Genomic DNA, 26,327 nt, shown 5'->3' with positions numbered 1-26,327 from the left:
AGGCACAGTAACTTCCTGCACTGGTTGCATGGCAATGTCATGGTGATGACAAGACTCCAGGAAATTACTTTTCCCGGCCAGGAAATAGTCCAGCACATAACCCCTGAAAAAGCCCAACATGTGTTTCACGCCTTCAAAATAGTGGAAGTCTGAACTTTGATTCAGAGTCAAGAGTCCATTCTTCACGGGACACCGGGAGTCATTCTGGATAAAAAAGTACCTAAAATAAAAATTGATAATGAACTCTGAAGGTGAGCAAGCACACCAAAAATGTCAGTGCCGATCATAGTTGGGGCGAATAATGTGAGAATAAGTGACAGGAGGACTATTTTCAAAGTCAACACTTGCCTACCTGGTTATAGGTGTACATCAAACACTCCTTCCTCCACTGTCTCTATATCCTCTTCAGCAATTACTGGAAACAGAGAAGGTCAGGGTAAAGAAAAGAAGAATAGATTGGTCAATCAAACGAAACAGTGCCTAAAGCCAATGCAATGTGAGGCCTTTGTCTGCTTACCACGTCTATTCACCTTCCTTGCAGCATTGTCGAGCCCATTGATCGGGCAGATTCACATTGGCATAGAGCAGAGCAGGCAGGGTGCCATTTCTGATAATGTATGAGTCACTGGCCTCGCTGCGGTGGGCCAATCATACTTCCATTGCAAATTGCACTCCATTGTTTGAGAATCTCTTCCAAATGTCAGTGGCCCATATGCTTGGAATGGAAGAAAAACGCACCCTTCAAAAAGTCGAGGTGCTCAAGTGCTGAAAGTGCGTCGTAAAAAATCCTGTTCCTCTAAGCTATACTTTTCTGAGAGGATGGCTGCATTAGATTGTTTTAGAAAGGAAAATTATATCTTATTATCTATCTCATTCTGCCTGCATTATCTTTTGCGGATTTTTAGGATTGTGAGGGTGTTTTTCATGGGGACATTACTGCACTTTGTACTATCTTTCCCCAAATTAAGAAAGCTAATGAAATTGTTTTATGCTGAATGCATGTCATATGGAATTGGACAGGGATTATTTATTTGTATATAAGAAATTACAGTAATATATATATAAAGTGTACCTACAACAAACAAATTGGATGATTTTCCTTTTCACATCACTTGAGGATCCCACATCACAGCCATGATCCCCCAAGCCAATCTAGTGTTGTTTGTGGCTGAAACTGCAGGGCGTGGTCTGTCCTGAACAGGACCTCAAAGGTACTCCGGTAAGTGAAAGAGTTCAAAATCCTGAGTCTATGAATATGGGCAAGTTTCCACCATCTTTAAGGTTCACTGCTTTTCTGTGGCTCCTCTTTGCAATCGGGTTACAAAGGTTTCAGAGAGCACACAACCAATTTTGAAAGCATTCTTGCCCCATGATGTTGAATTAACACCACTCACCTGTGTTCTGCAGGCTGGGTGGGGTGTTGGCAGGTGGTGGGAAGCTGTAGGATCTGGCCTGGAGGGCAGGCGGCGTCTCGTGGCTGATGCTCTTAGTCCTCTTCCGGCACTCAACAGCCAGGCGGCTTCTGCAGGCCTTGTGGCAGTTCACCCCGCAGGCTGCCGTCGGAGCGTTCATTTGGAAGGAAAAGGACGACGGCAAAGAGAGGTGACGGGAGAGGAGGAGAGGACGCGGGGGTCGTTGGAGAGGGAGGGAGAGTCGCCGAGAGAGGAGGCGAGACCGGAAGAAGGGAGGGGAAGGCCAGGAGCGAGAGGGAGATGGGGAGCATGGGGGAGAGACAGGCAGAGGGTCAGACAGAGGGATGGGTGCAAACAGAAACATCGGGGCAAACGGAAGAGCCAGTGGCGACGGGAAAGAGCTTTGACATGCCGTGCACACACACGAACACTGGCACACACACATGGTGAGGTCAACTGTGCCAGACAACAACTCTGTCAACCAGCGGGGCTCTGAGGGGAGAGGAGCGATGGGTCATCGAGCAAGGCATCATGAAAACATGTGAGTCCTGAACACAAACACACACACCTCAGTAGTTTTGTCACAGTGACCAAAATTTAATTTCTCCTTGACACTACTGCACTTAGCACGAAGACTGGGAAGAGGGTGGAACATCTACACTGGCTCTGTGCAGTACAGTGCTTAACAGGCAAATGTAAAAGTAGTATTGATCAACTCCCAGCAAGGCAGAGATGAAGTGTGTTTCAAATATTCAGCTGTTGCTTTAAATAGAGACGCTCCAACAGAGGAGGAGGTGAGGGCTTGTTGCTGCCACATCATAGCCGTGAGAATACTGGCACTGTGACAATATACCCAAACAATGAGATGCCTCTCACATTTCAGTCTAAATATCTAAATGTCCACGGCTGTAAAACACACATCCAGCTACACACACACACGTTCACAGCTCTCATCACACTCCGCTCCTGCACTGCGGAGGGTGATTCATTTCAATTATGTCCCTGCCGCTCTCACTACTTCCCTGAGTACAGGCTAACAAAGGTAATGGGGATGAATGGCTGTGAGGCTTTCTCATTGACTTCCTGTGGTCTCATTAATGCACTGGAACAAGCCTGAACACTCACACACTCCAGGTCCGACTTGGAGACATACGCTCCTCCAGAAAGGAGAGGAGATGGGAGAGTGTGGTGTTTGGAGGTGTGAGTGCTTGTGTTGTGTGCTTGCTCTCTTTTCACCTGCCATTTTCACTCCCTTTGTTTCAACAGCAGCAATCATGCAGGCATGTTTGCCATTTAATAACTGAGTTACCTACCAAGCACCAAAATAGAACATGCTTTGGTAATTCAAATCGAGTAAGAATATTTGTTCTCCTCCTGAACACGAAATGCAGCGGCTGTGAACACTGCGAGTAACACCACAAGCTCTCTAAGACCCAAGGGAGCAATAACCACTCTAGTTGCTATGCAGCTCCAGTGTTAAATGATAACTAGTGAGATATTTAATAAGCCTTAGTTAGCCAATTTGAGATAAACCTGAATGAATGAGGAGGCGGTTTATGTAGAGAATAAGAATCGACAAGAGAGAGGTTGTATTTCAAATGCCTGCTTTTCATGAAAAGAAGAGAAACGTGAACACATTCCACCCTCTGACACACAAGGACTCACAGCCATTTACATACACATACATTTCTGTTTCACAGGCTATTATTACACTGACACGATACTTGCATGGACACACACAGGGAGCCTTGTGCTGTAAACGGCAATGCAAACTAATTTGCTCTACAATTAACAAAGCAATGAAATCCTCCCTAGAAAAAAATACTCCTGCTCTAGCTTCTCCCATTCATGAGGCCGAGCTGTAATCAATCACTTCCGCAAAGACTACAGCAGATGGAAACTTGCATGATTTGCATTTTAGATTTGGCATCATTTCCTCAGTTTTGACTTGACATCTGGATGGAAACATATGTAGTGCAAGTTATTCAGAGCGCTGAACATCTGCAGATTATCACTACTTAATTTTTAGCATCAGCACAGACCAGCGGCACATCCACTGAGGGGAAAGCAGAAAGCTGAGTGTGTGTTCTTGAAGCTAATGAAGACGAGGATGAGGGGAGGACGGGAGCTGTTGCAGCTACCTGTGTGTATGTACTTTTGTGAAATGAACCAGCTTCTTCAAACACTGGCCTACTTGAATCAAATATTTGTGCATTGTGTACAGTGTGGTCTCAGGTGATGGAGTGTATCCAGCTGTGTGTGGACATCCATTAAAAGAGTGTGTTATAGTGGCTTTCTGCGTTGATGCTCAGCACCTCAACTCCATGGATCTTTATCTACAGTGTGTGTGCATGTGTGTGTGTGATGGCTGGGTATCGATGGTGTCTAAAAGACTACTTCTTCTGAGTGAAACACATACATCCGTGCAGCACACATAATGTAATGTCTAAAAGAATTGCCCTCCTACCTTTACACTTGTAGCCTTGCTTGTAGAAGCCCCATATCTACAAAGAGACAGAGAGAAATGAAAGGGTGTTAATTAGGACATGCTTCCATTTCCATTCATTCGTTTTGAGCTGATAGAAGACACATGTTGAAGGCCCTCTGCTGCAGGAATTAAAACGCTCCTCTTACCTCATGGGCAAAGTTTTTCTTTTGATACCACATAGATGACATTTTTAGCAATTGTACTTTCAGAAATTACAATTATTTGTAGTTTGTATGTCAGAGGCTGTATAATCCTACATTCCAGTCAGCAGGATTCAAGCACAATGGTGCCACCTAGCATCTACAGTTATCACGTGCAGACCACACTTAACCCCCCATTTCACTGCCATAATATCACTGTGGTTACGCGGCAGACGTGCAGCAGACATTTCTAAATAATAAATGATCGGGAAGCCAGAAATAACAGAGCTTTTATATCACATAGCGATCGCTCCTTTTTTGTTCTTTTATATGTTTGATGTTATAATGGTGTTCTTCAATGGCACAAATGCCAAATGCTCGTGGAACACTGAATGCACAGTCTCCAGTGCCTCTTTCACTTGCTACATTTTGCACACAGCCTCTCTCTGGAATTCTATTAATTTTCATAACTCCATGCTTGTGTTTAAAGTTAGCAGACTGATGTAATGACACTCCTCAAGTCATTGTCTTTGAATGGTTTTAATCACGCTGTGTGGTAAAAACCAATGAGAATTTTCCATACCACAGTCAACAAGCTCAAGTTTTGAAACACCATCTTCAAGGACTCTGGTGGTTTTGTATTGTTTGGTCTTTATTGTCATGTACTTTATATCATTGCTAACATTAAGCATGTCGTAAAATGTTAGATTAATTTCCTACATCTTTAATATCATGCTTTCTTTATTTATGGTCCATGTTAAATTAAAGCTAATTTACAATGTAATGTAGTGAACAGGGGCAGTTTTGAAAGGATCCCTCCTGCTCCAGCTTTAAATAACTCAAAACAGTCTTCTCTTTATACTGTGCATGCGCCTTTTTTGTCAGCCACCTCTGAATGCACCACCAGGGAGAATCTTCAAAATAGCAGCCGCTCACAACCGTAATATCAAACACTTTTGAGATAGCTATGTATTGGCTATCTCATCTTCAAGTATCTAAGTTGTGGTGAGCAGTGAACTGAAATGAATGGAAACCTATAACAGCCTGAAAGGTAGGAAATTAATCTCGAAACGTGTGCTTTGGAAAATGGTTGGTAATAAAGAGAAAGTATACACAATTAGTAGTTAATGGGCTATAGTTCACATCTTGATATCCACCATTGATGCTGAGGCACCAAGTGAAGCCTGGAAAAAAAAGCAAATGGAGAAAGGGGCACAATTGAACAGAGGGAGATGTAAGGTGAGAGAGAGAAAGGGAGGAAAGAAAGGGGAAGAGAGAGGAGGTTGGCGGGACAGAGGGGGTGGAGGGGGACCGAGATCAAGCGGGACGCAGGGAGCGCACAGACAGTGGGGGAACAATGACATGAAAGAGCTGAGCTGGAGATCACACACTGCACTGGCACATCTGAGGAGGCACAAAATATCCTGACCTCTTCACACATACAAACACACAGACACACACACGCACACACACACACACACACACACACACACACACACACCTTGCATGCATGCATGCAAACACACACACTTGTAGATGCACAAAGAAAGACACACAGACACAGTGGGAAGCGATGAACACAGCCAGAGGCTCTACAACAAAGAGAAGTCAGTTACGAGCAGAACATCTAAACACAGCTATCATCACAGCTCTGCCTACACTGACTGACCTTTCCTGCCTCTGTAGACTGAAAAACACAATGCACTACAAATAAGAGCTGAAACACACAGACTTGCAACACTTCTTTGACGGTTTACTGTAAGCTTTTAGAAAACTGTACTATTAATCCAAAAATGATGCCACTTGAGTTGGAATGTCTTCATATTATTGTGATGGAAATGTGCAGTTACACATTTAATATTAAAGAAGCACTCACATATTTATGCTTACGCTGTATTCTTGTAGTCCCTCACTCATGTCTCCTCCTGTTCATGCTCAAAAGCTTTTGAACCAGCATGTGGTGTGTGACTGAGCATGAAACTTGAGCTGATAGATCTATGTTAAAATGATGTCAGGTGTTCAAAATGAAATCTTCCCAGCAATATGTGTGTAAATACTGTGGATACATTCACATAATACGGTATTATCACGTAATACTGAAAGTTTTCTAACAGGGAATTTTGAATGAAGTAAAATGCGATTTCATTTGTCAATGTTTCTCCAGTAAATACCTAATGCTTTGCTGTTACAGCAATGAAAAGTGTTTCCAAACTAACAGCCTTCTACCCTTTCCTAGCAGACCTGAAAACAGTCTAGTGTCATTCAGCTCCTGCTTTCCTGAATTGTTTGATGCGACAGCAAGTACAGGCAGGTAAGCAGACACCGATTTTGAGTTTCTACTTTCCATTTGCATTGCAACATCAACATTTTTGGCACTCAGCTGCCACCCTTTTGCAAAGTGATTTCAAATGTGTGAACATGTAGGGCTTGGTAGCTTTCCCCAGCCACTTTGACATATAAACCATTACCAGTATTCAGGAAACATTAAATGCAATCCTTGAAATAACATGATCTAGATAGGCTCAAGCGTATCTGTCTTTATTGACATCTTTGGTTGATCATAATTTTGTACTTTCTCATGAATTTCTAAGCAATTCATTCTGGATTTATTTATCTCTTTGTCTGTTAAATATGCAGTTAAACTTTAGCCTAGCATCAAGACTGAAAAAGGGGGGTCAGGGGGCAGCTAGCCAGGTTCTGTCCTAAGGTCAATTAAATTTGCCAACAAGCACCTGAAATCCTCACTAATTAACACATTATATCTTGTTGAGCTTTGTCACCACCATGAAGTTGCTGGGCAACCAGCAGAGACTCCAGGAAGTCATTTTACCCGGACAAGAAAAAGTCTGGTTTTTACACTTTGGTCTTTGTACAAGATGTGAAGTGCTAATTAGCCAGCTTTAGAGGTCCAGGTAGCCTGTTTTTTTTACCTTTGGACAGAGCCAGGCTTGCTCTTTCCTCCTGCTGCTCATCTTTATGCCAAGCTGACCGCTTCTTGGCTGTAGCTTCAAATCTACCCAACAGATATAAGAGTGGTGTCGATCCTCTCATCTGACAGGACATCAAATAGTGTTATGTTTCCCATTAACCTCTGCAACATGCAAACATGTTGCCGACATGCTGCTTACTGACAAACAGACAGTGTCACCAGCTGTAGGATTTACAGCTGTTAATTTAGTCTTATACTGTGCGTCTTCAGTTGGTTTGAACATCAAAGGAGGGAAATTGTTGCAAAGAGAAGAGAGAATTCCATCGGGTTTAGCTGTTGCAGTTACAGGCACTGGAAATGAATGTGTTTGGGCACACCCCTCTCCGCTGCCAAAATCTGCAGCTCAGCAGGATAAGGTCACTGAAATATGTCGATGGGAGGTTTGTTTACAAGTGCCGGTTTGCAGTATGAACCTAAATGCACCGAATATATAAAAGAGAGCAGCTTCTGCAGTAGGAACATTTTCAGATTCTCTATTTTCAGTCGAGTCTTTGTCAGACTATGTACACTCTGTAGAAGCAGTAGAAGACAAAACAAAAAGCTGAATTTCCTCTTCTTATTCTGATTCTATGAAGCTAAACTGTGAACAGCCCAAAGAGACTCTCTGCCATCTCTCATATAAAAGTGCTCTGAGCCTCCAGCTAAAAACTTGCTGTACTCTCCTGAGATGCCAAAGAAACACTGTGCGATGTGTCTTCTCGCTTTGTGCATTTAGCAAAACTCATCGGCGTGCCATTAATTAGGATGTAAGGCCAAAGGTGGTTGCCGGCAACGACAGCCAAAGATTATGAAGATCCATGTGAGCCACTGGAGGTGAGTGAACTCTGCAGTGTTTACAGGAGGCCCGGCTTGGCTTGTACAGCGTGTTTGAGACAAGTGTTGAAAAATGGGTTGCGGGAAAATATTGTTTTTGCACAGGAGCCAAGAGGGAAACCACAGCGCAGGCAGAACAGGAAGTGGCTTATGTATCTACCTCTGCCACACACAGATATTCAAAGGAAGAAGCTGCCAGAGTCCTTATCTGTCCCTGCTCTCTATTCTGAGTTTCCCCTCATGATGGTTTGAAAATGCCAGTGCTTCCCTTGAGGATGTGTGTTTGTGTGCGTGAATGTGTTTTTGAATGCTAACGAAACGCGATATATTATATTAAATCATATAATCTGTGGCATACTCTCTTTTGAGCATTGCACTCTCTCTCGAGCCTCACTTTGCATGCGGCACACAGAAATGAATGGGATGTCATCTCCATGTCTGCAGTTCAATATGAGGGTCCTATTCCTGTTCTCATTACAGCTGAGTGCTGACTCACTGTCTGTGTCTAAATAACAGAGGGCTCCATGAGACTTTGGGGAACGTTGAGGGCCAGAGGACATACACACACGCACACACAGATGTAACACTGCCACAGAGGAGGGTTATCATCTCGCCCAATTACCTTCCTCCCATATTTCCCAGAGTGCAACTTCAGCAGTGTGTGGTTGTAGCTCAAAATAATTGGCATTGCCCTGACCTGACAGGAGGAACCACTGAGAGATGGGCCTATCATGTGCTGCCGGTGACTGCCAAGACAAATAATGAAGTAGAGATGGTCTATGAGGCTACGTGGCTGTGGAACAGCAAAGTAAGAACAACAGATATTTGACCCCTTTAAACAAACTATGACACGTGCCATTGATTAGGCCAGGAGGGAAATCAATGCATTTGAAAACACATAAGCAAGATCAATATTTGCTTAAGCCCTTAAGGGTTTATACATCATACAGCTGATTCTGTATTTAAGTTGATCTTTAAAAGTGCTGCACACACAGTATTTCTCACAATTGTAGGATCAACTGCAGTTGTATATGTGGTAAGGCACAAGTTTAGAACGTGATTAGCATTCACATGTACTCACAAAGCCGGCGCAGTGCTCACAGAACGTGGGCTTGACGTAAGTGGTCTCAGTAAAAGTGTGGATGAAACCCATCTTGCAGTTAAGCAGAGAGCTGGCTTTCATGAAGTAGTCTATCATCTCTTCCCTGCTGATCTTCCCGTCTCTGTGAGAGGAAGCAACGAGAGGTGAGCTCCGTGCAAGGCAGATGGGGTCAGCTTGTGAGCTGGCTCAGTCTGTAAACAGCATGGATTTTACAAGAGGGAATAAATGTGCAGATGCTCACTGGTTCTTGTCCAGTTCTCCGAACTTGCTGAGGTAAGGGAAGTTATTCCTGATTGCTTCAAATTCATCCCTGGAGATGTGGCCGTCACCGTCTGTGTCGAAGTTCTTGAAAACCGACTGTGAACATGAAGGTTGTGAAGGTTAGTTTTAAATATTGGGCGTCGGCTTTAACTTAACTGTGATACCTTGATTTGAGAAGGCTGATTTTGACTTAAAAACCTTTCATTTTGTGGAAAATGGTGAGTTTTTAGTCACATACATACACATATGTATATTTATAGAAATATTTCAGTGTGTGTTCACATATTTTCTTTGTACATTGCTTGGAGGGGGCTACATGGTGGAGACAGCACAAGTAGAAAAGGTTCTTAAACTCTACTCACACAGCAATTTTAGCAAGTTGGCAGAACTTCAGCCACCATAAGCTAGTGGTCTCAGTAAAGCTTTAACAGCAAAATCCCTGAGTATACTGACATGAGAAGAGGATTGTGAAAATTCTTCTTTCAACAGTTTCAAAGCTACCCTTTACAGGTATGTGCTTGAGTCGCTCTATTCTTTTTCATTATTATTTGTATAAAAATGTAATTCTTCTGAATATACAATTGAAATTTTAAGTGGGGTCTCCAGTAGCCAAATGAGTTAGGACTCATATAACTGCAACTAACACTGATAATAACAATTTAAAAACAGACAAAAGAAAGATAAACAAAAGAATCCTAATGGGCAGTCATGCATTATAGAAATCTTTTCATTGGAGTTAAAAGGATTCTTTACCCACTGGGAACCATCCACTATTTCAGTTCTGGGGGGAACTCACCAAAATTGGAGTTGCAAGGGTTTTCAAGTACCTTCCCAGCCTCAGTAATTATGGTGAAGGATTATTCGCCATTTGGCCAAGAGCCCAAAGCACTTGAGATGCAGTTATCACGTCAAGATGGTGGTGGAGAGGATAACAACAGATAATTCACCCTTAGGCTACTAGTGCCGTCACATTGGACCCCACAGGTTACAATTAGCACAGAGGGAGGAGAATGCGCCTCCACTCACCTCCACCATTTTCTCTATGTGCTTCTTGATGATGGTCGGATCGGCGTTGGGCTTCACAGACACAGCCCACTCATCGATCATGGTGGGCTTGGGGTCAGGGGCCGGGGCGGGGCTGGAGTTCTGCTACAGCCAAAGAGAAATCAAAGCATGAGATCCGTATCAACCCAGGGAAGCACAGAGCTGTCATCTTACACTTTTCTACATCGCACCCATTGTGGAGCTGTAAGAGCATTTATTAAGAGCATTCAGATTGTGCAAGAGTGTGCTGCTCACCGCTGGCTTGCGAGGTTCTCTCTGTAGAGACATCTGGTAGATCTCCTCCTCTGTGTGGTACTGATCCAGAGACACCTGCACAGAACAGGAACAGGGACCAGGAATAGTCTTTCACTAACCCAGTCAGTGAGTTTTAATGGGATCATTATTAGGAGTCATTATTTTACACATTTTGTGAAAGTGTGAAAGTTCAATTATAACTTTCAATCCTTTACATGTGGAGTAAAAAAATGGGCCACACTTTATATTAGGGTACACATATTCACCATAAACTAGTTGGCATACATATTAGTAGCATATTGCCTCTTTATTAGTCATTACGAAGGGTTAGGTTATTAAGATCGTAATTCATGTACAACAGCTTTGTTACTTATAATGAATACAGTAATAGTAATTCGGAGGTTATTGAGGGAAAACTCTTAATTTCGTTGTGTATACTGGATTTAGACAGCCTCTCTTCATTCCCCACGTTCATCTCCTCCACAAAATAAAGACATTCCAACACAGGTTTCAGGCAAAGCAGCATTGTAGAGGAGTACTGATTACATGCGGCAGCCAGCTGCCACATGTAATCACCCACCACATCTACTGTGTGTGTCATATTATCTTATCAGACCTATTCTCTTACTGCAATTGTTTCTTGGGTTTTATTGAGTTGAAGTGGTAAGTGCAGAAGGGGAAAAAAGACTTTTCTTCTTCTTTGGCCTTCTGATTTAGTCGAGCTTTCAGTATTTCAGATGAAAGGTTGAGCGAAACATTTTCCCGACATTTGAAAGGATGTAATAGAATCTTCTTCATGTGAGAGGTTGAATATGACTCAAAAAGGAGGAAACATTATTTTAAACTTCAGTGGTTTGTCTATTTTAGCGAGCAGGCATGCCTGTGTAGAGAGCTTTGCTTTTTTGATGGATTTATTGACTTTCTTTCCATCTCCTCACTGTGAGCCAAGCAGGTCTCAAGCTACATCAGCTGCAATAAGCACTGGCATAGGATAATTGGCTATTGACTCTGTCCAACAAACTTCCCTGGTGCACCTCAGCTCCAAAACCTGTCAAGTTGTTTTCTGTCATTTTCTCAAAAAAAAAAAAAAAGTGAAGCAGCTACAATCTCACACTAACACCTGCCTTCAGATTGAGTGAATGATCTCTTGGGATTTTTTAAATTCAGAAAGCTCCTCTTCTCAAATCCGGGAAACTCTTATCTGCATCTGCCAAAAAATACTGACACACACACACACTCAGAGGTTTAGTGTGAAGTGCTAAAACACCGCCTCAGCTTTCATGCTGAAGTGCAGACAGCAACAAAGCTTAGATCAGTCTCACTCAGTAATGCCAGTTTAAGAGCTCTGACTCAATATAAGCTGAAGAATCATCCTGTGATTCTCCCCCAGAATATCCTCATTATGATTTCATTGTGATTGACAGGAGTTTTAACATAAGTACAGGGTGTAATATAAGAGAGAGAGCAATGTTTTGTCAGCCTAGACAGGAAAAATCTTTGGAAGATGCTGCAAAATTACTGTTTTGAAGAATGTTTACTTTTCGGAATTGAATAGTAATGACAATAAAATGATCGACTGGCGACCGGTGCAGGGTGTACCCCGCCTCTCGCCCGTTGACAGCTGGGATAGGCTCCAGCCCCCCCGCAACCCCGAAAGGGATAGTCGGTATAGAAGATGAATGAATGAATGAATGAATGAATGAATGAATGAATGAATGACAATAAAATTGTCTTTTATTTGTATAGCACTTTTCATAAGAGAGTACTTCAAAAGTAAAAGAGAACCAATCAGTATATCTGTACTATCCCAATATAGTAATGCAGTCTGCTAAATAATAGGTTCTATAGTGCACCTCTGGTTTGAATTGACCTTATCTCAATAATTACCAACACATCATCATTAACTGATTAACATGATTATCTGAAATCTTCCTCTGACCTTTTATATAAGTCAGTTATATAAACCAGATGATACTCTGTTGTTAATTGTTAAAGTAGTAACTCATTACTCCTGTTGTTATTATATTTAATTTGTCATGTTCAACCGCTCTGGACCATATCTGCTTCAGACAGTTCAAAGCGTGAGCTTGAAGGTTCGTGCTTGGAATGCTTTGGTTATATAGAGTCTCTGGTCTTCGTCCACACAGAGATTTTGTCCCAGCTGGCTACCGTACAGTTTGTCTGACCATGACCCAATCAAATGACAGCAGAACTAATTCTGTGTATCAGACAGACTTGCTGGACATAAAGTGTTCGTGCTTTTCAAAGTCTATCCTCCTACATCACTGCTGTCTGGATGATGCTTTTCAAATTCTGTTGCGCTTCATGATAAATAACAAATCCACAGCTACTGATCCAGGACCTGATTTTCATTGCAGGTATATCTGCAAGCCAGCGTTCATCTTGGACGCTGCACATACACATTCTGCCCAGTCTTTGCACTCACCGTAAGCAAGTTGAGCAGGTCTGTGTTGGCATCGATGTTAGGCGGCGTGGTCTGAATCAGCGCCAGCTCTTGAAGGATGGCGTACAGCTGTTGGGTCTTAGTCAGGTTGACGCGTGTTTTCTCTTTGTCAGCCCAGTCCGGCAGCGCCACGTGCACGGCTATTAGGTCTTTCAGGTGCACACCGAGGATAGGGAATCGAAAGCCCGAGCACTCCGAGAAGCGCTTGCGGTATTGACTGTAGTTGCCACATGATGTCACCAGTTCGATGAGGTTGTTAAAAACCTGCAGGTTGAGTGAATACAGGGAGATGAAATCAATTGGAGAGGAAATGATGGATGGGATGAGAGTTGGCAGGAAACTGAAAGCCTGTCTCAAGAGAGATTTGTTTAGAAGAGTAAAAAACATTCTGGAAAACTTTGCTCCAGATGGACTTACATAAGAGACGAGACACTGTAACGCCCCCAACTGTTGCACTCAACTTTGCAATGATATGGCTCAAATTCATAGTTTTAAAAAAGCCACTGTGTAGGAGTAACGAGCACAGATAAGGAGTTTGGCAGCTGACACAGGGAGGTGTGGATTACTGAATCAAGATACAATATCACTTTTTAGCAAACAGTGAACTCTGAAATCTGTCTGGTCGTGTTTGGCCCGTGGAGGCAGAAAATAGATCAGCCGTGGTTAAGAGGATGGTCGCAGCTACTGCACCTTGTTGGTCTCTGCGCTGATGTGGGTCTGCGTGTCTTTGAGACGAGAGATGGAGCTGTTGCTGAGGCCGCCCACCACCGCCATCAGCGTGTTGAAGTTCTGCAACTGCAGCAGCTTCTGTCAACCAGAGGGAGGAAATATGAGAAGGGAGGGTGAAAAGAGGAGACAGTGAGGGAATGTGTAAGCCACTGCCAACAAGGATTTTAGCAAGAGCGAAAGAGAGAAGGTGGGAGAGGTTAGAAAAGATTTACAGTGTAAGGAGTCGGAAAGATGCAGGAAAGAAAAATGAAAGCTTTAGAGGATAAAGCCAGAGACTTTTGGAGTAGTGTTTAGCAGCCCACATGCGCATCCCCACATAATCCTCATCTGTGCAGTCCAAGATAGTACTGAATGTTCTAACCTGTCTGTGTCAAACTAAAGCTAACACTTTGTGAATGGCACTCTGCAGGGCTCTGTGCTGCCCTTCAGCCTGCATGGCATCTCTCTGAAAATCAATGGGGTCGCAGCTGTGTGGGAGGGTTGCCAGAGGGGATCATTTGATTCAGCACAGACACCCTTCGGAATCAATTGCCAAAGCAGTGTGGAGGGCAGCCCGGCAATTGAACAGTAGGTTCAGCTAAACTGCACGTGCATGTGGCCATCAGCGAGGCCTGGGAAAGGTTTCACTGTCAACATGCCAGGGCTTTCCGCTGGGCGTAGATAGAATAAATGCTGTGTGTGTGATAGGGCCGGGAGATGGAGTTCATCCTCTTGTGAACCAATAGTTATCACACAGCCAATGTGTGATGTGGTGTATTTATCAAAGCCAGAGGGCACAGACACATGCGCATAGATCATATTGCGAAATTAATTGGAATGGAGCTTGTCAGAGAGCATGCAAGGGGCATTTAAATTATAACTCAAGTCTGTTCAGTCAAAAAAAAAAAAAAGACTAATGAGAATGAGTCATTTGAAACATGTTCCCAACGGGAAGCTGAAATGGGACACAACCAGAGCACCCTGAGGGAAGCTCTGGGAAATGTCAAGTAAATTGAGGCTACCTTCTGTGTTGCCTCTGAATACATTTGAAATCAGCTTGAACATCATGCGTGCTCACACTGGGCTATTTGTCTGAATACCGAAGTTTGAGGCATGTCAAATTGGCAAAGAATTCACCGTGGGATTTCCAGCAGGGACGATCTGTCTCTCATGTTTCTGCACAAATGTTCACCCATTCTGCATGAATTACATCATCCAAAACAACTTCTGGACACTCCAGTGAAAGCAGTACACACTCGTCTTTCATGCAAGTTCAATTTAGCCTTAAAATGAACCGAATGCAGTTTAGACTAGAGAAAATCTTCACATGCCACTGTTCTACCCACTGTTTAAATTATAAGTAAAGTTAGGGATATATGCATGTAATTACAAATGCAACAAGACTCAGCATCTACAGCCACAACAGCGTCTCTGTGAGGCTGACGTGCTTTCAGCTAAACGCTAACAAGTTCACAATGACAATGAAAAGTCAGCAGAACTAATCCAGGTAGAGTACACGGACGAGCATACACTGAAGCCTAAATACAGTGTTTCTCTTGCGGTCCAACAATGTAATAAATCCTTAAAAGCCTCATGTTCACTGCAATGGTCTAATGATTAAAAATTATCCAAATGTGACAGAGCAAAGAATGGCAGATCATAAATAATAACATGATGTAGGCTACTATGTGGACATTTTATATACAGCAGCCCTTTTACACTCACTTCCCTTGTGTTTAAAAATTTCAAGAGCAAAGACCAAGGCTGTACCCTCCTATATTTTTTTTTTTTTTTTTTTTGCCCTGCAGCTCTGTCTGTACAGTATTTATTAAAAGAATCTGAAATATGCACAGCAGACACAGAGGTGAATGTGGGCTCCGGCAGCCCACAACCTGAATTCCAAAAAGTTGGAACGCCACATAAATAAAACAGAATGTAATAATCTGCTCATCCTTTTCACTTTCAACCTTATCAACATCATTGATTTTTGTCAATATATGGTAATTCTGAATTTGGGACAAGCTGGGACAGGGGGAGCAAAAGACTAGCAAAGTTGTGGAATGCTCCAAAAACACTTGTTTCGAACATCAGGATCAGGATGGAAGGAGGCCAGCATGAGGCAATTCACAAGCCTTCTGCAGCTGATCTGTCATAGTCATCCATCCCACACATCAAGGCTGGCCAGAATCAGCATCTGTCTTCACTGTTACATTTTCAAAGCTGAACAAAACAGTCCAAGCATTCAGTATCAAGGAGGGTTGAACAGTGAGAAGAGCTGCTGCCAGGCTCCACTGACAAGAGCCCTGCTGACGTGTTGGCGCACTGGTGTATTAAGACAGAGGGAGGTGGTGAAACCTGCTGAGACCCTGCTAAATAAATGATTAGTAACAGAAGTTTGTTCTGCACATGAGGAGATGGGTAGATGGAAAGTGGGTATGGGACTGAAAACAATCCAGGAATAGACTCACAATAAGTAATCAGGATGCGTTCACATAGCACTGCAGGGTATCAGGATGAAAATGATTTTTTCGGAGCTGTCTACGGTCGACTGAATCTTCGTCGCACAGCGGAGATGGGTGAATTGCCACATAGAGGGGAGAAATAAAACCATCTGGCAGACCAAAGCAAATGATAATATCAAACTGAAATTACATCAGTTACAGTGAAGCCTAGGCCACTATTTAAAGGGATGTTTGTGTAGCGAAATATAAACAGACTCCAGACATATGACCACAGGACCATATAAGGCAGTGAGCTGGCGGCTTTGTTTGGGAGATGGTGGGAGAGACCAGATTAGGTTAAGATTAGGATTAAAGCCATCTTGACCCGTAGATGACCGTAGATTATTTCAGATGATGAGCGTAAAATTGACGAGATACACGGATGGGCTTACTCCGAGCTGTATTTGGCAAGCTTTTTCTTTACTGAATTATAATGACATTGATGATCCTGTGTTTTTAATTAGCACCATCATCAGGTGAAAATTTGAATTTGTCAGATACTTTGCTTTACGCTTACAGCACATGCAAAAAACTAACTAACTTTGTGCATAGTGCTACTTAACAAATGGTAGCACAGTCACTGAAATGGTGAGCCTGGTAAGTTTTAAATGCAAATTTATTTTCACTGTGAGTATGTTACCACGCCTAGTACAGCCTTACAGTGTTCCTAGTATAGCTGTAGACTAGTTTCACTATCTGCAACCCTTCTAGCTACATAATGACATTCTTCAAACTCACTGCAAACGTCAACTTTAGGCAAGAGTAACTTTAGTTAGAGTAACTTTAAATGGTCCAAGTTACCCAAAATGTACCATGGTTTGGTTGCTTCCCTCCCACCTTTCATTCCTCTGTGTACCTGATATTTTATATGAGGCTGTGAGTCATGCCACCTGCAGACTGCATCATTGAATTCTTTCTAGCCAACAGGAAGTGCACACACTGTGTAATGAATTGATGACACACTATGTCTTCATTTTCTACTCTATTCTTTGGAGCAAATAGCTTATTCTCTTTTGGGAAGTTTTACATTCTCTTCCATTGTTTGAGACAATTTTACAGCCCCTAAGACCCACAAAAGCCTTTGGGCAATGCCATAAATACACCAACACCCAGCTAAAACAAGCCTTTCTTAATTCATGGAGATGCAAGATTTTCTCCAGCAGTATTATCTTAAAGAGTGGCAAGAAGGCATTTCAACATGCTAATACCTCAAAAGCCTTTTTAAAGGAAATTCACTTTTTCTCACAATTTGTACCACCTAATGGGAAATGATCCCGTGTGTGTGTGTGCGCGCGCGTGCGCACATGTCATTAAAGCACCACCGTGACTTTTCCCCTTTTCTCCACATCTCTTGATTTAATCTCTAATTCACCTTTTTTACAACCGTCTCTCCTCTTTCTCTGTGGCTCCAGGCAATCATCTCCTATCAGTCTGCTTCTTCATGCACCCTGAACCTCACAACTCCCACCAACACCACTCTAAAAGCCATTGCAGGAAGCAGTGTTAATGGGCCCCATAGACAGACCTGTGCCACTCTAATGAAGTGGGAGATGACGGCAGCTCTCTGCGGGGCGGTGGGCTTGCTGAGTACCATGAGCTGGATCCACTGGGAGACACTGTTGAAAAGGGTGATAAAACGCTCCAGGATGGGGTTATCCACTGTGCAGCCATGCATCACAAAGCTGTGGTAGTCCTGAAACTAAAAGGAGGAAGGATCATCGGCACATTTTGTTTCACTTACTTAAATTCAATAACAACACACTTACATCCCAACATTTTTATGAATCCTGACAAATGAAATCTGAACTCAGCTTGCAGACAGATCAGCACAGCTAGAAGAGTACTTATACCCGACCTTGAATTTATTATGAAAGGGGCACTCCACCAATACCACACATCAGTGTGGTCACCACAGGGCGTGCTATTCAGCCATATACTGTCTGGTCTTCTGTGGGTTCTGTCACAAATTGGTGGTGTTTGAAAAACATGGACATTTACCAGGCTTCTGCTGCTTCAATCTTGAGAACTGTTTTTGTTTTGTTTTTTTTTTGTTAATGTCCGCTGTTTGTCTCCCAGCTTTCGGGAAGTGCAACATTAAATTGCTCCAGTGACTCTTTAAAGGCACAGTTTGACATTTTGGGAAATAAGCCTATTTGCTTTCCCATTGAGGCCCAGATGAGAAGACTAATAGCACTCTCATGTCAGGTATAGTAAATACTGGATGTAACTGGAATCAACATTGACTTATTTTAACTAAGATAATGTATTTAAGTTATGTAACCTATGTAACAGTAATGTTTTCAACTCAAACCATGAGCTTTTCCTAACCCTTACCAAGCAGTATTGGTGCCATTATGCCTGTTACTGGTACTCTCTAATGGCCATATATGTCATTCAACTCACAGGCATTTGGTCTATTCAGTCATTTAAGTGTGAAGATATGTCAAAAAAAAGATTTGTTTTCACCTCGTCTAAATGCAGAAAAGAGAAGTCATAACTACACGTTTGGAGCAGCAGTATAAATGCTCTATATTTCTATTATTGTGGTCTCCATTATAGCCATGGCTACTTCTTTTGAGTCAGAAGCTATTTTAGAAGAGAAACAAAGACAAAGCAAAGACAAATCACTACCACTGCCCCCATATTGCCACCAACACCATCGCACTTGAATAAATTGGCAAAAATCTACCATTTAAATCAGCACAAACCCAGTCATTGCCTTTGCTTCCCAAAATAACTCTCAAACAGCAAAACGTTTCCAGACAACAAATGTAATTACTGCCAGCAAAAGCCAGATTTTAACCACGACTGCTTAGCAACTACAATGAGCCTGCGGCATGTAAACGTCACACTAGTTGCACAGCTTCCACAGCTTGAAAACAGACTGTGGTCAAACTGACCAGGATCTTGCAGAAGGATTTGTACTCCAGGTAGGTCAGGTGTTCAGCCAGTTCACAGGAATCAAGGTGGTCAAACAGCAAGGACATTTTCCTCTTTTTGGACACAGATGGGACACGCTGGGTCACCTGCCGCTTCCATTTATATGATGGCCTAAGAGGGACGATAAAGCACATAAAAACAGCAGAGTTTTTGATTAAGTTTTCTCTTCTTTGGTCTTTTGGAAAACACCATAACAGATTATGAGGATGAGTTTTATAGCCACGCCTTGGGTTACAGCTGCACTTCTGGTAGCATTAGATATCAAAGCAAAATTATGATGACAGAGAACATTACATGGTTTCCACAATCATAAAATACCACACGCCCTGTAAAACATGAAAGATACAGTATTGAAGCAAACTACAACTATCCAACTTTTTCTATAAATGCAGAATTTATTTCTGCCATTCCCTCATTTGCAAGCCAGCTGTAGTAGGTCACAAATCCGCTCCACAAAGCTCTCCCCTTATGGAACACAGAAAGGAAGTTCAGGTCACACAGAAATGGCTTTTATGGGAAAACGAGAAGTCACTGACCTCGCATAGCACAGCTCAGCAAAGTCTGAGAACAGGCAATAAAAGGGCACGCTGATATAAACACCCACAGACAGAAACACTCATTCACACCATCAACAACACACATCTTTCAGCACGCAATTCACTCACACACTGTCGAGGTCAATAAGCTGACTCTGTCTCTCATTGCCCTCAGTGGTCAAGAGGTCTTTAAAGTCTTTGATCTCGTCCGCCAGCTCCGGGTTCAGATTGAACTCAGCTGGAAACTCAGAGATCCAGTACCTGGAGGGCAGAACAGAGGGATGAAAAGACACAGAGCGATAGAAAGAGAGAGAGAAAGAGAATGTAAAATACTGGAGGAAAGTAGATTTGTTTACATCTACACAATAATGTGACTGCCTCAGCACTAAGTTTAAGCCCTTTCCACAAAGCAGTTGATTTATACGATGATAAAAATTGATTTTTCTCCAAGTAATACAATTTCTGTACGACATGGAATTGCTGTCAATATTCAACTGGGACACCCGTAAATCGAGTACATCAAATCAAAGTTCATAAAGAAGTGGCACAGGAAGGGGTAAAAGAATGAATGACAGTTTATTACTTGACAAGGTGGCATATTCTCGTTCGGCGCTCAGCAGTGCAGCTCTCCTCTTGGGACCTAAACCAAAAGTCAAGGCGCAACTTTGCCCCAAATTCAAGTGCTGCCACTTGTTTTTAGACTGTGACAAGTCTCTCTTAAATCTCCTTAAGATTTAACAGATTTTGGAGACATGGAAAAGACAGACAACAGGTGATTTGGCTTTGATTCCGCTGCTCTGTCAGCAGTGGGTAAAGAGATATTTGCAGGCAAACACAAAAAAAGACACAATACATCTCTGAGGTAGCAGAAAACAAAGGTGAAGGATACTTGAGCACTAGCTTCTTAGCCATGTCGGTGGAAGGGATGTACCAAGGTTGCATCATGAGAAACATGCGGACCAAGGAAGCATCCTTCAAAGCGCCCTTCTCATCTATAAGAAGAACAGCATGTCAGTCATCATCAGGCACCATCATCACTTCGGAATAGAACTAATTATCTCTATCAGGAAATAGTGTTTGAACATCTAACCGAAGGCTTGGATGCACGCCTCCACCAGCTCATCCACTGTGGCCGACTGCTCCGATAATATAGACTCCATCGTTCCTTTCCCGTCAGTTTTTTCCCTCGCTTCTCTCTCTCCTCGTGTGTCTCTCGCGCCTGTCACTGAACACAAAGGAAGATGAAAAAGATACGATCAAAGGCAAGCAAAAGAGAGTAATTACAAAGCAAAGCGAGAAAATGAAAACTCACAGTGGCCGTCGCTGCATGTTTGGAATAGTTATGTGGTTAGATGTTTTGCATCCTACTCGACACAGCACTGAGTGAGCTAATCAGCGACTGTTTACACTACATTTAGGGCTGGTAACATTTAATTGGGATATCGGCCTGTCAGTGTTATTTCCCTGTTGATATGATGGTTTGATTTGGCCCAACAAATTCAAGGTGTCAGGCTGCAAAACCTGCACAGAAGCTCGTTCAGCTTGAAGGAGCACAATCTAATTGGGCTAGCCGACAGTGGTGAGTTTAGATGTCTTACTGTGGTCTAAAATGCTGACAGGCTTTGCATTTGTATGAATCTTGAAGTTTTTAGACAAAGGTATCAATGCAATAACTAAGTAACCCAGTAGTATATGAAAATAGTTAAATTGCTATCCACTTCAACCAACCACAAGCTTTTACATTAATGCATAATAAAAATTCAAGAATATTTCATTAACAGGAGTTATGAGTTCAGCTGCATAATGAGTACTCCTTTTGGAAGTACATTTTGCTAATAATGCGTCTGAATGCAGGACATTAAATTTAGTGTTTTTACACTGTGGTTTTGCCACCCCTCAAATAAAGCTACTTCTCGTCTTATGACTTCTTCCACCACTGATCAAATAGTCAGATGACAAAAAACACCATCTAAAATACTGACTGGCAGTTTCAGTTCAAGTGATATGGCTATTCTGTATCTGCTGTCAAACCTCAATAATGTCTGAAGGTTCTTTTACATTTACACATCCATCAAAGGCAAATTTAGCAGACAAATAAGGTCCTTTTGTTAGAATATTCTGACAGCATGTAATAATTTCACCATGCTTTGACCTCAGTGTGGCTTGTTAGAAAACTGATAGAAAACCACAAGCACAATCAACAGGAAGCCACAACTCGTTATCTGTTCTTGACATGCTATAATGCAGGATCTGGTACACAACACAAGCATTCAAGTATTAGAGGGCATATTAGCAACTATTTGGACATGCGTGATGGCACGTCGGTCTACGAGACATCCGTTGCAGTAACTACTTGAGAGTGAAATGTATACTGGTATTTCTCTTGGTGGTTGAGTAACAGGGAACCATGGCAACCACAGCTTAGTGTCAAGTCACACTTTCACAACATACAAACACACCTCTACACACAACACGTGCACAAAAATGCATGTCTTTACCTTGAGAAAAGTGGTTTAAGATTAAGAGTAGCCTGAGGGAAAGGATTTTTTTACTATAATCCTAAGTGTATTTATTGTGTCTGAAGAGGTAAAATGCATAAAGTGCACTAATCCTGTCTTCTATGTAGGTTACTGCTCGATCTGGTTGTGAAATAGGAGATAAAGAAGCCAGTGGATATTTTTGGTTTACTGCTGATGAGCGTGAAGGTAACGTTGAGGTTAAACTAGAGCGACAAGGTCGCGCCGCCAAATCCACAAACGACTCGACCTGCTGCTGCATCTGCTAATGGCTCTTCAGTGTTGTGCTTCTGTTGCCGAGTGTGAGAAGGATGTGATGAGTATGTGTTTGTATCTATTGTGCCTGACACAATGAAGCTTTCCACTGCGCTGTCTCTGCTGCAACATGGTGGGCGGACACACTCAATTACAGGCTTCACGAACCGTCTCAGATACGCACATCCACGCGCGCACGTTTCTGCAGGGATGGAGGCAAACGAAAAGTATGGGCCTGAAGCTTTAATCATCAGTCATACAGTGAGAGTAAGTCAAAGCGACTGTGATGATGAGAAGGAAAGAGTGAAATCATGAATTAGAGGTGTAAAGAACTGACAGACCGCTGGATCACAATCAAAATGATGTGCTGTTACTATAGATAGACATGAAAGTTCCTTGGGGGGAAGGGGTGGTGCTAAGGTCACCACAGGACTGAGGCCTGAGCTACAGAGCGGCGCTGTAACCCTGAAACCTCAAAGAAAAAACACAGCAAGACCAGTGACACCTGGCTTACTAAAGGCAGTATTTTCTAATTCTGCTTCCTCTCTAGCTCATAAATATAACAGAAGTGAAAGTGGCCTTGGAGTCTATTACTGCCATGCAAAAAGAGTCCTTATTAATGATGTGAGCCATCTACATCTGAGCTGAAATGCATTTCTCTGTAAAAAAAAAAAAAAAAAAAAAAAAGGCCATCTGTTTCACTTTGAGGTTTAGTTCAGAACAGTCTGTCCTCTAGTGCAAAATGAGGATATAAAACTCTTTTCTCTGCAGACTCAAGAACCTACTGTGTCCCCGCCTCAGAGGCAGCTTCAGCACCACCTGTGCAGAGGTTGAGCCTGCTTTTAACAGAGTCTAGTCTGGCACTGCGGCACAGACTGTGCCCGTCTTGATGACGATACCATCTTGTCATCCAGTGGAATACACCATTCATCACCCGCTGACAGGAGCTCTGAGGGAGCAATTCTCTGTGTGCTTTCAGCAGGCATTAGAGCCCGCTTTATCCTTAACAAGCTCCCCCCTTTGTCTTTCTTGCAATTCTTTAAGTATTTCCCCCACGGTGTCATTTCTGATTCTGTTTCTTACAGCTGTGAAGCAGTAGATTGACCGTTAGCACACACTGGGAGAGCTCTGGTGTTATCTGTGGTTGCCTGGTGACGACCGTCCAGGGCCATCGATCAGGCAGATTAAGGGTGGGTTGGGGCACAGCGGGGATAAAGGGAAGTTGACGGGTGCCTGGCCAATCCTGCTCGTGCAGAATCTGCAGTGTGCTGCTGGTTTAGTGGGCAGTGAAAATGTCATATCCTCTGACCAGACACCGTCTCACTGCAGTCCCTCTCAGTCTCACTATTACAGCCGCTAAACAACGTGAGGAGTCTAAACCACATTGTAATACCTGTAGCACATCCACAAGAAACAGTACTGAGTCAACTGGAGCTCACTTTCTTATTAACTGATCTGTTGAATATTTTTCAGATTGAATTGATAGATTGAAGACCGAAACTCACGATCATTTTCATTGTCGATTAATCTGCAGCGTCATTTCTTGATTAATTGTTTGGTCTTAAAAATATCAGAAAATGGAGAAAAAAAGTTTCCCAGAGCTGAACTGTCATCATGAAATTCCTTGTTTTGTCCAAATAACAGTCCAAAACAACAAAGATATTTAATTTACAGTCACATATGACAAAGAAAAGCAGCACATTTTCCCCTTTGGACAGCTGGAGCCGGGCACTTTAAATCAAATAAAACAATTAAACAGTGCTTTGATTATTAAAATTGTTTCTGCAGACGGATGATGTTGACTGACTGCTGCTCAGCTAGTTGCGCAAAACTGGCTGAGTGATCGTGCATCTTTTCCGATTAAAGCTTAGTGGTGAGAATTCAAAACATCGACTGGCCTTTACTAGCACAGAGCAACATATCCGAAGGCATTACATAAATGCTTGTGTAAAGTGCCTATATATTTATTATCCAATGGAGTTAATTCTTTTGTGTGTACATGCCCTTTTCCTGTCTAAATCACGGCAGACTCTGCTAAGTAGAGCACCCCACAAAGCCACCACATTAGAAGGAAACTGGCTGTATAAATCCTCACCACTTTCCATGTCTTAAAACTGACACTAGCATTGATTGATGATAAGGCACTGACAAACACAGATAATGGTATCCAGCCAGCTATTGATATTCCCATAATGACTCATTTCCATGCTAGTTAATACCCAGAGCTCACCATACAGCCATTGATTTAGTTTTAATCTCTCCCCACTGGCATTTGGGTAAAACAAGTTTGATTGATGTTTTCAGATGTGGATGCGTTTGCTCACTGTGATTAGCTGTCAAGCAGCCATTGAAAAGCACACACATTATACTGGCCATTCTGCCTCACACAAACACATTAAACGCTTCTATCTCTGGCATTTTTAGCCACACTGTGTGACTGACGTCGGTCATTAGGATACATCAAATGAATCCTGCTGGAGGCCCTCAAGGAAAAGTCAGGGGATCGTGGTGGCTCAGGGTGAAATGTCATCGAGGGCCACCTTCAGCTCAAACACGTTGGCTAATACTTTGGTTTCTAACCAAAAACCTTCAAAATACAAAAAGTATGTATTATTATTGATAGTTTGATCTGGTACAATAATGGATGACAGTTAAACAGTGTTGGTGCTGAACATCCATTTAATTATGCTACATGTGATCTTGCATGCTGTACATTTAGCATGTAATGGTACATGTAAGTATCTGAAATATAGTCTTAAAGAATGTAATATTGTTTTGGTTGTTCTTCTAAAAACAAAGCCTTCATTTCCTATAAACCTCTTCCTTCTTGACGTAGACGAGTTTTTTTCTCTTCTGTGTCTTCTCTTCACTGCTCTCTCTCACACAGAGTACAAACAAACAAACAAACAAACCTGCTCGTGTCTTGTCACTATGAAAAACGAATGATTCAAATGAATATGGTCATTTTTTTTTGACTGTTACTTTGTTTCCAAAGTTGGTCCCAGTCATCTGTACTTTAGAGCTTTATCTCATCTCTCTGTCCTGAAGATGCCATGTGGATAGAATTACAAGACTGCAAAAACACACACAAACAACTTCTTCATATTATACACACCGCTCTTATCTGCCACCCAACACCTCCTAGTTTGTTTCAGGAAGTTGTAGCATGGGTGTTGCATGATGGGACAGATATAGTTCTCCAGAGGGGCCTACCGAGCGGCTGGTGGCAGGCTCTATTTACAGACTGCAGGGTACTGAGAGCAGGAAGGGAAACATTTCCTTTTCCCTGGACACGCAGAATGTCACATCGGTGGGGAGGCACCGGCTGCAAACTGAGATTAGCAGCAACAGTTTCTCCTTAGGGAGGGGGGGGCGGTTGGAAAGGGAGAACGGGAGATAAAGAGGGAGGCAGGAAGAAAGCATACTTTTCAGCCCAGTCAAACATGGAAAGAGGGAAAAAGATCAAATAGGGAGGGAGAGCGATGATGGAAAACACAAGAAGAAGAAAAACTACAACTTGAATCTACCTCATAAGCAAATGGAGGCTGTCCTACTAATACTGTACATGCAGAGGCAATAGAGACAAGCAGGTCTTTTTCATACCCTTGGAATAACAGAAGAAAGTCAGGGAGGAAAGTATGTCGATTTCACGATGTCTTGCTGGGACAGAGCAGCTGGCAGCGTAATGTTTTATTACGTCCTCCAAAATGAAAAAAAGTCACGCCTCCTGTTCTACATCTGGCACACTCTCACATCTCAACTTTCTGACTTTCTGACAAATGAAAATTGTAACGTGTGAGACAAAAAGGGCATTGCTGCAGATCCCATGCGTTGCTACAATATCTGCCCCCAAACACAACAATGTATCATTGTGTCAGACTGTTTTTACTGCTTTGTTTTGAG

At 42.5% G+C, this 26,327-nt stretch overlaps 1 protein-coding gene across 2 annotated transcripts in view; it reads right to left on the bottom strand.

Moving 5' to 3' along the window:
• The window catches only part of LOC143316936 (RAS guanyl-releasing protein 2-like), a 34,043-nt gene that overhangs the window by 2,525 nt on the left and 5,191 nt on the right, over positions 1 to 26,327 (bottom strand). The window contains exons 2-16 of one of the 2 annotated variants that reach the window (XM_076724782.1): positions 20,744 to 20,878; positions 20,543 to 20,645; positions 20,237 to 20,293; positions 19,783 to 19,914; positions 19,078 to 19,228; positions 17,703 to 17,876; positions 13,659 to 13,775; positions 12,951 to 13,232; positions 10,505 to 10,579; positions 10,232 to 10,351; positions 9,186 to 9,301; positions 8,924 to 9,065; positions 3,880 to 3,916; positions 1,395 to 1,553; positions 353 to 415 (exon numbers count right to left, since the gene is read on the bottom strand). In XM_076724782.1, coding sequence (XP_076580897.1) covers positions 357 to 415; positions 1,395 to 1,553; positions 3,880 to 3,916; positions 8,924 to 9,065; positions 9,186 to 9,301; positions 10,232 to 10,351; positions 10,505 to 10,579; positions 12,951 to 13,232; positions 13,659 to 13,775; positions 17,703 to 17,876; positions 19,078 to 19,228; positions 19,783 to 19,914; positions 20,237 to 20,293; positions 20,543 to 20,645; positions 20,744 to 20,813 — 1,794 coding nt within the window. In that variant the 5' untranslated portion in view covers positions 20,814 to 20,878 and the 3' untranslated portion in view covers positions 353 to 356. Of the gene's footprint in view, positions 1 to 352; positions 416 to 1,394; positions 1,554 to 3,879; positions 3,917 to 8,923; positions 9,066 to 9,185; positions 9,302 to 10,231; positions 10,355 to 10,504; positions 10,580 to 12,950; positions 13,233 to 13,658; positions 13,776 to 17,702; positions 17,877 to 19,077; positions 19,229 to 19,782; positions 19,915 to 20,236; positions 20,294 to 20,542; positions 20,646 to 20,743; positions 20,879 to 26,327 lie in introns of both variants that reach the window. The other variant, XM_076724781.1, reaches the window with a different exon arrangement.

The sequence above is a fragment of the Chaetodon auriga genome, chromosome 24, assembly GCF_051107435.1.
Source record: "Chaetodon auriga isolate fChaAug3 chromosome 24, fChaAug3.hap1, whole genome shotgun sequence".
NCBI classification, from domain to species: Eukaryota; Metazoa; Chordata; class Actinopteri; order Chaetodontiformes; family Chaetodontidae; genus Chaetodon; species Chaetodon auriga.
The sequence above is the reverse complement of the archived record's forward strand: the minus strand, read 5'-3'. Positions and strand labels throughout refer to the sequence as shown.